The sequence below is a fragment of the Pseudochaenichthys georgianus genome, chromosome 7 (assembly GCF_902827115.2).
Source record: "Pseudochaenichthys georgianus chromosome 7, fPseGeo1.2, whole genome shotgun sequence".
Classification (NCBI taxonomy): domain Eukaryota; kingdom Metazoa; phylum Chordata; class Actinopteri; order Perciformes; family Channichthyidae; genus Pseudochaenichthys; species Pseudochaenichthys georgianus.
In genome coordinates this window covers 22,092,806-22,106,257 of record NC_047509.1, presented here as the reverse complement: position 1 = coordinate 22,106,257, position 13,452 = coordinate 22,092,806, and the positions used below count along the sequence as shown (strand labels likewise).

At 41.1% G+C, this 13,452-nt stretch overlaps 2 protein-coding genes and 1 pseudogene across 6 annotated transcripts; 1 reads left to right on the top strand and 2 right to left on the bottom strand.

Annotated features, from left to right (window-relative positions):
* Window positions 1-3: 3 nt before the first annotated feature.
* ngrn (neugrin, neurite outgrowth associated) lies at window positions 4-2,124 on the bottom strand. 2 transcript variants are annotated; one of them, XM_034086548.2, is made up of 4 exons: window positions 1,989-2,124; window positions 1,588-1,860; window positions 1,242-1,352; window positions 4-596 (listed from the first exon to the last, which is right to left on the bottom strand). In XM_034086548.2, exons 2-4 carry the CDS (start codon window positions 1,815-1,817, stop codon window positions 8-10), a joined length of 930 nt encoding a protein of 309 aa, XP_033942439.1. In that variant the 5' UTR covers window positions 1,818-1,860; window positions 1,989-2,124; the 3' UTR covers window positions 4-7. The 2 variants fall into 2 exon arrangements, with proteins under 2 accessions (XP_033942439.1, XP_033942438.1); XM_034086547.2 differs by having other exon boundaries at window positions 1,588-2,124.
* Window positions 2,125-2,880: 756 nt separating this feature from the next.
* On the top strand, window positions 2,881-12,893 carry nfyal (nuclear transcription factor Y, alpha, like). Of its 4 annotated transcripts, none has more exons than XM_034087510.2 (10): window positions 2,881-3,032; window positions 3,750-3,863; window positions 4,059-4,142; window positions 5,038-5,184; window positions 7,556-7,687; window positions 7,781-7,883; window positions 7,991-8,136; window positions 8,597-8,770; window positions 11,661-11,774; window positions 11,919-12,893. In XM_034087510.2, the coding sequence occupies exons 2-10, from the start codon at window positions 3,783-3,785 to the stop codon at window positions 11,982-11,984; spliced, it is 1,047 nt and encodes a 348-aa protein (XP_033943401.1). In that variant the 5' UTR covers window positions 2,881-3,032; window positions 3,750-3,782; the 3' UTR covers window positions 11,985-12,893. The 4 variants fall into 4 exon arrangements, with proteins under 4 accessions (XP_033943401.1, XP_033943398.1, XP_033943402.1 ...); XM_034087507.2 differs by having other exon boundaries at window positions 4,059-4,145; XM_034087508.2 differs by lacking the exon at window positions 2,881-3,032 and adding an exon at window positions 3,044-3,133 and having other exon boundaries at window positions 4,059-4,145.
* Window positions 6,506-7,549, bottom strand: LOC117449693 (ubiquitin-conjugating enzyme E2 K pseudogene; annotated as a pseudogene).
* Window positions 12,894-13,452: the final 559 nt, after the last annotated feature.

Below are 13,452 nucleotides of genomic sequence, written 5' to 3'. Positions count from 1 at the left end.
GAAGCCATCAGATTCTATACAGAAAGTTTCCCTCTGCATCAAAGAAGTCATTGCCATCTTGCACCACAGGGCAAGCCTTTACCGTTTCCATAATCTCTTCAAGTTCTTCTTCTGTGAACAGCCGTCCATCCCAGCTTTCCTCGTCATCTTCATCTTCCTCTGTTGGATTTGTGTTGTAAATACTGTCCTCTTCTATTGATGTTGTCACCGGGATGTCATAACTAACATCAGCTCTGAACTGGGCGGGCACAAGAGAAAAGGGGGCAGGACTCTTAGTGACTAATCCTGAGCTTTCACCATGAAGCATCACAGTCTTGTCAGCCACAGGCACCAAGGCAGATTGAACATTTCCAGGTTGGAGTAGCGCTGTTGTGCGGTTTCCAGACAGTTTCAGCCTGTCCTGCCCTGCCGCGGCTCCTGAAGGCAGCACCTGCTGACCGAGTCCGGACAATGCTCTGGTGTCCTGTTTGAACTTTTTTTCAGGAGTGGGGAGAAACTTGGTCCTGAGGACTCTCCGGATGACATCAGGGCTGACAGAGTAACCCTCAGCCAGACGCTCAACTGTCCACTCCTCTGGTTGCTCCTGCTTCAGATATCTGAAAAAAAAAAAAAATCACTTTAAACATCATTTATACAAATACTGTGAAGACAGAAAGACTCATCAAGTGAGAGTTGTTAAACTGAGATTACAAAGGAGTTTTTGGATACCAACTCACCAAGACCATGGCACAGTTTTCTTGAGTAAATAAATCATGTAACAACTTCTTATTTTTTTTAAGTTATTACATGACCCTTTTAAAACATACCTGCAATTAATAATAACACTATCCTATGAAAAAATATCAAGGAAAATAAATCATCCTTCTTGGGAAAATATGCAGTCAAATATCTTCATGAAGCAGGACCAGATAACCTTTAAATGTCATAGAACTGCATTAATACTGCACATAAGAAAAATGTGATTTTTCATTCACGTAAAACATTATTTATTTTAATTAACTCCACAACTTAACTTCTAGCAACTAAATGTTCAATTTATCCTTAGGGTTTCTTGAATGTTGATACACATTTCACCCGAATTGAGAGAAAAATCCAAAATATCATTACCTAAAAAAAGAATTTGGAGTAGGCTACATCTATAGGCTTTTGCAAGGTTCCATTAATTACATAGGAGTTTTACTTATATCCAGGCGTCCATGACATGAACTGGGAGTTGTGCATTAGTATTGAAAGACCCTCACTTGATCTGCTCGATAGCATCCCAGGTGAGCTTCCTCTGTGGAGCTCCTGGTGGAGTCATCTGCCTTCTCAGTATGTGATATTTCACAGTCTTCTGCTTTTTTCTCTGCTCACTGAAACACATGGGAGACATGGTTATATTTTAGATATGTTTGGCCATTATAATCCCAGGCTCCTCCAACAATACGATATACTTACTAGACATACAAATATGTACAAAAAAAGTGCGAAGGATATTGATGCAAGTAAAATGCAGGAATACGAAGTTATAGGCAATATAACAAGACAACCCACATAGCATTGTATATTATGTTGTTTATTTCATGGTGGAATAATGTTGACTCTTACTCAAACAAGACCTGGAGTTTGTCCTCCACATCCTCCAGCTCCAGCTCCTTGTCATACATCTCCTCGCTGTCTCTCTGGGCTCTGTTGGGAACCTTGTCTCTGCGCACATGACTCTGTGCCTTGTTCAATGCTTTGCTCGCAAATCGAAAGCTGGTAATAGAAACAGAGGGCATCACTGAGCGAGCACCGAGCCTGTAGAGGAGGGAGAGGGCCTGCAGAGGTCTGGCCATGCTCACAGTCGCTGTGTGCTCCTTTTTCAGACAATGTCATGAGCTTGTTAAGCCAGAGAGGAGACAGACACACGTTAAGTGACACACGTCCAGAAGTCAAACTGTCCACATGTTCATAACAATTAGATAACTTGCTTGTTCTGTTAACTAAGGTTAACTCGACAAGAATACCTCCTCCACTGTCATGCCACCATCCCAGCATGAAACTCTTGCATGGACTTCCGCAAACACGACTGTAACTACAGGAAGGCGGCGCCGTTCTGCCTCCTGCCGGAGTGGAGGTGCAGTGTTGGTAAGTGTTAGGAAAGTAGGGCAGTCAGGTACCGAGTACAAGATACATGGAAATGCACTAAATGTGCAAGGTAATGTACACAACAAAGTGTAATTTCATATCAGTACTTTTGGATTTTTTTTCAAGAAACATTGAAAATATTACACCTTACAGTAAAGCACAACATTATGAGAATGTTTTCAATACAAATTTAAAATTAATTTTACATATAAAGCATTAACAGTTGGTCAAATAACATTGGAACAAATTACAGGGGTACTATTTGTTCTAAAATATATATGATTTGCTTTTCATGGGTTAATATCATTGGTTATCATAAAACATGATTGTTTGTATTTTTAAATATGCTATATTTCAAAAAATCTTTATCAATGTCACTATAAAGCATTTGCACATTTATTTAAAGGTTAGCTGGGATGAATATAGTAATTGTTATTGTAATTTTTCATATTTCATAGGAAAACTATCAACACATTCAGAAACGCTGAAAAGAATGTTTGGATTTGAGGTTGATCCCTGTTATTTCTGCCTTAAAGAGTCTGCTATTAAAGAAACTAGCGAGCCTCTCCTTAATGATAAACAGTTGAAGTATGTGCAATTGATAGAATGTGAAGACTCCTAACCGTAGTTATTTATTTATGTCATTTTATTTATAAACTTTCTATCTATTTTTACTTTGTGACAACATAGCAGCCCAGGGGAGCTGTAAAAACCCAGCCCTGGTGCCCAGCGGCGCCCCCCGCCGGGCGCCCCGGGCCCTGCACGCTGTCCCCGGGTACTCGTGTGTCACGCAGCTGCGCACCTCCTCCCAGGCTCAGTTGTTTCATTTGCGCCATTTTGTCCGCTCACTTTGTTGATTGGGCTTTAGCGAGCTGTACTGGAGGCTGGAGCCAATCAGAGGGAAACCGGACAGTGAAGATACGGTAAGGGAAACCCGATTGAAGGCATTCGCAGTTGTCAGCACGGATTGGTTTGCCATGGACCAACCAAATTACTAACCCGGCTAAATGCAAAAAAATCGAATGTCAGTATTATTTCGAACACTGTGTCCCTGACCGGTTAGACTGATAATAACTGCTTGTTTTCGACTGCTGTGATGAAACATGATCTGTGGTGGTCGACAAGCCTTAGCTAACGTTAGCTGAAGGGAATCTCAAACAAAGGGCGGGTTGAAAAAGCCAACGTCCTTCCATCAGTAGACGTCGCTTGGCAAATTATCATTATTTTGTAGCTAACCTCATACTAAATGTGCACCTAAAGGTAGCTTTTTACCTATTGACTATCCTCCCTTATTTGCTTTTTAGCGTTTACCACGCTGTTCGCTAGCTGACTGACGCTAGCATTTAGCTCCCACGACACCTAGCACAACACCTCGTTAAACCAAGCCAGCAGCTGATATCAAACAATCAGGGGTTCAATACAATATCCTTTAAATGTCAGACATTACATTTGACATACGAGGATTAGTGGACATATAAAGGGCCGTGCCTGTTTAAATATGGTCTAATCAAACAATGAGTTGGCAGCACTAACATTAGATATCGTTTGAAAATGAGGTTGTGAGATGATGTACAAATAAAAAATACATGATTAAGAATCATAGATTTAATTCAAGCTCATACTGTATGTGTTTTTCTTAGGTTTTCTGAGAGATTTTTGACAAATAACAAGCCATGGAGCAGTACACCACTGCCACCACTTCTAATGGGGAGCAAATAGTTGTGCAGACTTCCAATGGACAGATCCAACAGCAGGTAACAGGATTTACTCTGAAAAAACGTGGTTTTGATAAAGAAATGTCTACAACACTTGCACTGTATTCTGTAAGATCACAGGTAACCCACAATTAAAGCGTTCCAGTGGATCCCAGACAAAGCCTCTCTTCCTCATAATTATTTTTATTATTATCTGAGACTGTATTGTCCTGTATTATCCTGCCTTGACTGCAGACACAGGGCACAGTGACGGCTGTGCAGCTGCAGACAGAGGCGCCAGTGGTGACGGCCTCAGGCCAGCAGGTGCAAACACTCCAGGTAGTGGTGTCAACGCCGCCGCCCTGTCAGAGTTACAACCGTGTTACAGCCTACCAGTTTGCATGCTACAACCAGGGCTGTGTTTCATGACCCATCTCTGTACTGTTTGGTTCATCCTCCCTCCCTAGCATGTTCTAAAGCTGCCTGAGCTGCATGTTCCTCAGCACAGTTTGTTGTGTGTCAGCCTCAGGTTTCCTGCTCTCATGACTCCTCTTTGTCTGAGTTATGTTTGTCTCTTGCAAGATATGCAAGTCAGATGTTGTTCTACCCAGTGAGGATGAAATCTATCTGAAACACAAGCCTTATGGATGTGTTTTGAACTTAGAAGGACCAGCATGGATCCATAGTCATTACTCGCTGTCACTTCTCATCATTTAGCTATATTTTCCTTATTGTCTTGTTGTGGCATAATGGCAGTACATTCCTTAAACTGGTATTTTTCCATTTGGTACAACTGCGGCCAAAAGCTTTCAGTTGTCTTTTGCAGTCACTCATTTTATATTTTATAATTGATGCCAATTGGACCTCTATATTCTTCAAGTTGGATATATTCATTCAAATTAATTCGATTTATTAAGCAAAACAACTGAACAAAAACTTGATTTACCATTTGGTTCAGCATCAGTATTACAGTAAATAAACACTGATTACAGGCAGGTATTTCACAATTGTATGTTAAGGATAAACTGTACATTGAGTTTGGATTTACTATTGAACTGGATGGTTTCATCGTTGTGTATATAGAAGAGCAGCAAATCATCAAATATTTATCCATGGTGGGGTATCCTTGATGTTTCTGATTTTAAATAATTTGTCTTGTTAATCACACGTCAGTGATATTGAGGTAACAAACACTGGAAGTGGTGCTGTAACAGCTTTCTGTATCTCTCTGTAGGTCCAGGGACAGCCTCTGATGGTCCAGGTGAGCGGCGGGCAGCTCATCACATCATCAGGGCAACCCATAATGGTGCAGGCCATGTCGGGGGGACAGGGTCAAACCATAATGCAGGTCCCTGTGTCTGGAGCTCAGGGGTTACAGCAGGTAAGAGATGAGTCTTAGTTATTTCAATATGTTGTACAAGGACATTGTGTTCACCTGTAATATAATTGGCAGATTTAAACATGACCTTGCTTTCAGTTATTGATCAGTTCCTGTACAAGTTACTGTTGACAAATTATTTTTACTTGTGAGTTTTTTCCCAATTTAAAGTGCCAAAAAACAAATTTTTCCTAACAATGTGTTTACCCAAAACGCAAATCAAATTATCGCCTTGCGTTACTTGACTAGTTTGACTGCTGCATAGGTCCATTCACTTGAGCTAGGCACAGGGGAGAGAAGGATTAGGGGCTCACCTCAATGTAGATACTAAAATTGAATAGTCCTTAAAGAGATCTTGAATTTCATGTGTTTATTTTCCCACTTTTTTTAATCAAAGAAACATGACACTGTCACAATAAATAACCATGCTTTTTATACTGCTGATGCTCACTTTCAAGGAAACAAAAGAGGAAAATAAGTCACTGAGATGCCCTATATATGGCCAAAGTATTTGATCGAGTCCTACGGGATGGGATCAGTGACGAGCGGTAAAGCTCCCCCTAAATGTTCTACATCAGCAGGACTGAGGGTGAGCAGGTCCTTGATACGTGGCTGAAAGTGATTGCTCTGAAATGAACAAAAAACACAGCATTGCAAACTTGAAACAATTGTGAAATCCAGAGTCACTATTTTCTGCTGGTGCCGTGCAAAACTGTTCAGAAGATTTTCCACCAACACACTCAACAGAAAAGACTGGTTCCCTACGGATATAACTGGGAGTGCTTCAGTTGCTTTCCGAGCTTCCAGGTGTCTTTCTTCACTGATTACAAGGTTATGTTGAACTGAACACTGAACATCACCACATCGTTAGGCCAAATAAAATAAAACGCAGCAGAGAACATGCAAAGACAAAAAAATATGACATGTTATGACCTCCAGGGCCCTGAGCTGGCTCTCAGCTCCTGTCCCACTAGGACTAGGATGTTGTGCCATCCCTAAACAACAATCTTAGTAAAGAGAAAAGAAACAGGCCATTCAGAGGGCTTTCTCGTAAATCACAAAGCATATAAAGATATCTCCATATAGTTGTAAACCAGGCATAATTTGTTCTACAATGCCATGTAAGAAAAATCTGAATCCGCCTCTCATCCTAATAGACCTTTTAACCAGTTTACAGGGAGTCAACCCACACATTGGGGAAGGCATCTGTGTCCACCGGTCATAAAACTCATAATGGCAGCAAAAGTTGACACTTCCCATTCTTTAAGACAGATGACAGACTTCGGCTTGGTCGTAAAGCGTCAACAGGCCGAAAGGTCAAATATCTTAGTAAAGCTACAATTATTCCCTCACACTATCCTGTCCAGTAAATGTAATACAGCAAGACCAGGGCCAACCATTTGCTGTAGAGCGAATGATGATGTACTCTGAGAGCAGTATGCAGGACTTCCTTGGCATTGTTTAAAATGCAAAAAGGCAATGGTGGAATGGATGCTGGGGGGGAGCTGATGTTATGACAATGGGAGTTGGGATCCTCACACCTGTCTACGTTTTAGTTTTCTATGGAGCAGCTCTCTCGCCGTTTCCACATCCCAGGATTTTGAAGACAAGGCTGCTACTACTGCATTTTGCAACAGAGTTTATCTATTTTGTGGTTGTAGTCTGGAGTCGAGACAGGTGCGCCTGCAAAGACGTGAGACCACTGCCTCGCTGTCTGTTTATACATTGCTGGGTTCTTCTTGTATTGGTTTGCTACGACTGCATCCTTGAACCTTGATCATTGTGTTCTGCTGCAGCAAGGACAGCCTGTAGAGACCACAGCACCATCCTCAGGGTCATAGATGCTACCCACTGGTCTTTTAAAGTGTCCTGACAAATTGCTCCTGTCACAGAACTGATATTAGGGTGCCAGATCTTAATGATGAAACGCACATTTGGTGGCTTGAAAGGATACGTTTCTGGGATTTTAATTTCAAGCTGAAATCTGTCTGCCACTTTCATATGGTGTATCTGGAGGACCTGCTATCTCCCCCCTCAGCTTTGTGAAGTTTCCATCCACCAGTTCTACTCTTATCTGGTTTTTACTTGTCTCTTAGCTTTTGAGAACTTCTCTGAACTCCCGAATGACCTGTTAGCCATGGCTGTGTCTCCTTGAATTTCATGTTGAGGAAAACGTGGGAACCATTATACAAGCAGAGGATAGTAATTATATGTATGGGAAAAACACACTGAGTTTATGTAAGCAGATGTAGGAACATATTGGATACACTAAGGTCCTTTTGTGTGAGTGTTTTAGGTCACTGCCGTTAAATATAAATGAGACACAATGTTTAGATGTTTCTGAATCTGTGTGTGGTACTGTTTCCGTGTGTAGATCCAGCTGGTGCAGCCGGGTCAGATCCAGCTGCAGGGCGGTCAGACCATCCAGCTGCAGGGACAGCAGGGTCAGCCCCAGCAGATCATCATCCAGCAGCCCCAGCAAGCCACCATTGCTGGACAGAACCAGGTACTACATTCTGACCAGTTTAGTGGCAAATCAATTTAACAAATCGTTAATATGATTACTGAGTATGTGCTCTCCTACCTCGTGGTCCCTCAGGGGCAGCAGATCAGCGTGCAGGGCCAACAGGTGGCACAGACGGCCGACGGACAGACCATCGTCTATCAGCCTGTCAATGCAGATGGCACTGTCCTGCAGCAGGGTAAACTCAACTTTCTCGTACTTTTCTGCCTTTGCCTGTGTATACTTTACGAACAGGAGCACTGCTGAGTTGTGATTTTGATCCGTGATGATAATCCCCTCTTGCAGGAATGATCACAATTCCAGCTTCCAGTTTGGCCGGCGCCCAGATTGTGCAGGCAGGCGGTGCCAACACAAACACTACTAACAGCGGCCAAGGCACTGTGACCGTAACCCTGCCCGGTAACATGGTCAATTCAGGTGGAATGGTCATGGTAAGACCCTGTGCAGAGGTATCTGACTCTTCTTACCATTGTATTTAGTCTTTTTATATTTTTGAATCTAAACTTGTGATTTGGTGGAGGTCACTTTTTTTCAGAGCACCACATGTAATTTCTCTAATTGTTTTGCTAATCATAACATATTTTTGTCTATCCATTGTGAATCTGTAGAAATTGGGTGTAGTTTGTATGCGAGTAATGATAATCTGGATGTGATTAATTCATTATTTGGTGATACTTAACTTTGTTGTCTGAATCAGTGAATTTGATCAAAAAGCTTTTATTATATCTAACTTTAATGAACTTTGTTGAACCATGCCAATACATTCAGTGAATATTTATTCAAAGCCCCCAACTACATACATGTTTTTCATATTTTGTCTGAATAAAGCTCTTCTCATGACTTTGAAGGCATTTGCAGAACATGTTAGATTGACATCTCCCCCTCTCTCAGATGGTGCCTGGCGGTGGTGCAGTTCCTACAATGCAGCGTATCCCCCTGCCAGGGGCCGAGATGTTGGAGGAGGAACCTCTGTACGTCAATGCCAAACAGTACCACCGCATCCTGAAGAGAAGACAGGCTAGAGCCAAGCTCGAGGCTGAGGGCAAGATCCCCAAAGAAAGGAGGGTAAGGACAATTAGTGGTCACCATGCACCACACATGCAAACACATTTAAGAAGGGCAGCTTGATCATGGCCAAAATGATAATCAAAAATATTTTGATCAGTTACAATTAATTGATATTTTCATTGCACTTCCACAGTTAAAAAAATACAGCACCTCTTTAATTCATTCTCATTTAATAAAGGTAATTTCTTACTTGCACATAAGACAGTCAATAAAATAAACACCTTACCTCTAGTGCAGTGTTTCTCAAAGTGTGGTCCGCGGACCAAAACAACGGATGTCTTTTATGAACATTTATCCATGCTGGAAGTAGATTTAGATGTTTTAGGAGTTAGATAGAGATTATTATCTAATATATGCATCCAATGAAGCATTGCATGAAGTCTGTTGATGAATCAGAGGCTGTTGTTGGGGCTGCAAAAACGTTTTTTTATTTGTTTTTGTAGTCAGGCCAGCCCAATGGTCACCAAGGTTCATGTTTTAATAGCATTTTTACAAAAAAAGCCCAGACGAGCCTAACACGTGAAAAAATTGCTTAGACCTCAGAGAGTTAAACTAGGGCCTGCGACCATAGTTTTACTGTATTTTGTTTTGAAAATCTTAGGGGTGTAACGGTTCACAAACATTTCGGTTCGGTACGTTTTCGGGACAGCAGAAAAAATTATCACAAAACATAAAATATTTTTTGGGTTTTTTTTAATTATTATTAAACTGTGAATAATGTATTCACTCAAATAAATAAAAGTATAATAAAATAAACATTAAGGTGCAGCATTTCCATGAACTGAAATAATCTGTATTTTAACTGTACTGTACTAGTACCTAAGCAGCCAGCTTGACATTAGGACTTGCTTGTCATTGTATTTTCATGTTTTTTTTAAAGAAAAATGAACTTGTCCACATTGCTTGCCGAAAGGGCAGATCTGCGGGCACTAACTGTAGCCTCATCCCAATACCCCTCCTCGACTCCTCCTTTCCCTCACTCGCTTCCCTTCCTTGCGTCTTAGCTCCGCCTCCGTAAGATGCGAGCGAGAGACACAAGGAGGTGACGCGAGGACAGAGGAGTCCTCAGGTATTAATTGGGACGTTCTCGTTCACTCAAACGTCACTTTTAAACGACGTCTGTTAATGATGACATGTGCACAGCTGTATCCCCTCTCATCGGGCTTAACTGAATAACCCCTTAGAACCGGCCCATTTGTTGTTAAATATTTATTTAAATGAATGAATCTTTCTCTTGTTAGTCAAGGAATTCAATGTATGATGGTTGGTCCTGCTTTTGTGTTCCGTTTTGGTGTAAAATGTAGCCTACCTTTAAATAAAAATATAATTATAGTAATATGAAAGCCTTTTAGAAATGAATTGCACATAATAATTCCCACGGAGCTGTGAGCACTTATACATTTATGTGACGCTTTTCCACTCATCTTCCAGTTGTCGGTTTTCCTCTGTTGAAATGGACCAGCTGTGAAGGTCGGGCGGGGCTTTTATACGCGAGTAGTGAAAACACTTCCGCGTAGTCTGCTCGCGTGTATCCTCTCTTTCGTCTCCTCCCGCACCCCTCCTCGACTCCTCCGTGTGCATTTCAGCTATTGGGACGTCCTTCAAAATGGAGTGTCTTGATCGATTTCCGGGTCAAGTCCCGGAAGAGTCGAGGAGGGGTATTGGGATGAGGCTAATGTCTCCTGCTGTGGAGAACACCCTCTCGCTAGGGACAGAGGTAGCAGATACAGCCAGGTAGCGCTTTGCTAACATGGCAACATAAGCATATTTGGCGTTTGTAATAGCTTTGGCTCGGTCTGATCTTGTTGCGAGTGGTGGAGGCTTAAACGCTAGTGGGAGTTGGGTTTGCACTTCAGTCTTTTTTCTTTTGGTACCGGTGATATTCACATTCGGGTGATGCCTTTTCAAATGAGTGTGCAAGCTTGATGTATTGCCAGCCGCGTAACCAATTTTAGTTGAACAATGCCGACAAACTGCTTTGGTTCGGTCCACCTGTCTTTGTCCGTCATCCTTGTATGTAACTGCGAAACCAAAATGTTCCCAAACCGGAGACTTCAATGATGCTGGAGGATTTTCGAGCTCAACTTTATCTGCGTTCGCCATTTCGACAGTTCCTCAAATTACTGACTAAATTTGAGCGCATCCCTTTGACCAGCTCTCATAGTATGCCTCTCATCCAATGAAATGACTTGGTCGCTCTATGGCGTGTTGAACCCAATGTGAGAAAATTACTCTGAATGCTGCGACGCAGCACCTGAGATTACTTCCAAAAAGTTGTTCACGTTCTCAATTTTTTACGTTTAACGTTATATTTGTTCGCTACACATGTGTACCGAACCGAAGGGCCCGTACCGAATAATTGTATTAAGGGTACGTATACCGTTACATCCCTAGTCGTACTACATGCGGTGTATTTTACATATCTCTCAGTAGCCAACAATCTGTGAGTCTGTTGGCTCGGACATAAACTCCCTAATAAATGCAGTCTACATTTTATAAGAGGTATAAAACCTGTGAGCATTTTAAATCGCATTTGAACAAAAACGTTTATATAATCTGTATTTGTATTATTGATTTAATGTGTGAACGAGGCGATGTAGAGAAGGTTAAACTGTCATTATTAGGCTGTAATTTGTAAACTGTTGGAGTGGTAAGCAGGCCTATTGTTTTTGGATATTTGTGGAGTCAGGTGGTCCGCGAGTATTTTTTTTATTGGTTAAGTGGTCCTTGGTATGAAAAAGTTTGAGAAACACTGCTCTAATGGTAGTTAACCATATACTGGGTGGAAAGTACACAAATGTTTTGTTTTCTGAGAGTATTTTTAATAACCTTTGGATCAGCACTGTTGTATAAGTGTCACAAATTTGTCATACTACTTATTTTCTAGCAAAAATACCTTCACGAGTCTCGTCACCGCCACGCCATGCAGCGCAAGCGAGGCGATGGAGGACGTTTCTTTTCACCTAAGGACAAGGAGGAAATGGCTTTGGCTCTGGCACAGGTAAGAAATTATACATTTTCATCTAAGAACGGACAAACTTTCTCTTGAAAGTTTTTTTTTTTGAGTCATTTGTATGGAATTAGGGCATGAAACGCCTCATGAATTATCTTGCTGACCTCACTGAACCTTTATCCTCCTCTGCAGCAACAGCAGGAAGCGGCCCAGGCAGCAGGAGAGGAGACGGTGGCTCAGATGATCCGAGTCTCATAGCACCGCCGCAACACTTCTGCCTGTAAACTCTGCGCTGCCTGAAACTCTTCATCCCAGCTAACCTGATCTGCCGCACCTTCTTCCCTCACTTTTACTCTCTCCTGCCTGATTGTCATATGCCAAACGCCAGCGCCACCACTAGATCTCTTCTGATATCTCTCCTTTCCTACACTGGTCTTCCAGGGAGTTGACTGTGTGGCTTCTTCTCTGAAAGGGAGGGTCCTTTCCTTCGTCGCCTATCTGGTTAAGTGTTTATAAACAGGTTTTCATTTTCATAAGGATTTGTTCAGATTACTGAAAATGGAAGTTATGGGTAACTAGGGCTAATCACACTTCAAATAACCTCTGTGAAGCCTTGTCGGACCCTGTTAACAAAATCCAATTTGCTACCAGTGAATAATTATTGCTTTTAAATATTTTTTGTAAATGGTACAGATTTCTTTTCAGAGACACTCATTAAGCATGGCTTTAACCTTTTATGTGATGCCATATATTTCCCTTTTTTTCAACCCATTTACGGTGGGGGACGGACTCAGCATCATAAGTCCAACCTGTGTCCACTGAGCAGAAAATGAAAAGAGAACTAATGTGAACATATTGTACAGAAATGTGTTTCCCCCCCTCCGTGTGTATCTGGTGTACTAATTAGTTTTCCCATTTCTGTGGATGCATTTTATACAGTTTGTGGTTAGACAGTGTCTGTAGAAACACAATGACTAAATGTTTAATTACATTACACATAATATCCATGTAGTTACTTCCTTATTGTTCTCAGTTGTTTTTTTTCATTGTAGATAATAGATTTTTTTTACCCATCAAATGCAGTACTGCAATGTTTTGTTCTTTTTATAATGGAAAAAAGGGTAAAAGATTCATGAAACCTATGTCCATTAAATGTTATTAAGTGACTCAAGGTTGTTTGTGGTTACTTCTTCAATCCCAGTTTTGGCTAGTTAAGAAATCCTATGAATTCTATCCATTGGCATGCTGTAAAAGTTGTTGTTCAATATTTTGCTTTTTGGGTAGTTTAATCAACATAATATATATATCATTTTTAGAAATACAGTGTGCTAGAATTACGAAGTAGCCAGAAATATAAATGCTCAAGTTAAGTACAAGTACTCCAAACTAGTTTTAAGTACAGCACTGATAAATATTTAATTGATATTCTGATTCTGATTTATTTATACTACACCAAATGGTAGAAACATAGAATAAAAACAGTAGTTACAAAGGTAACCAGAATAATAAATATCTTATCAAGTAATTTGAAGAGAATGAACATTATTTGACAAGCATCTTGTTTACAAAATATAATTGGTTTATCTGTCTGCAAAAATGTTGTCAACCAGAAATGTTTTCGACTCTCAATCTAGGGATGTTGTGGCTCAGTGGTAAGTGCGCTGATCTTCGGATCACGGGGCACTGGTTCGAATCCCGCTGCAGTCAACATCCGCTGTGTCCTTGG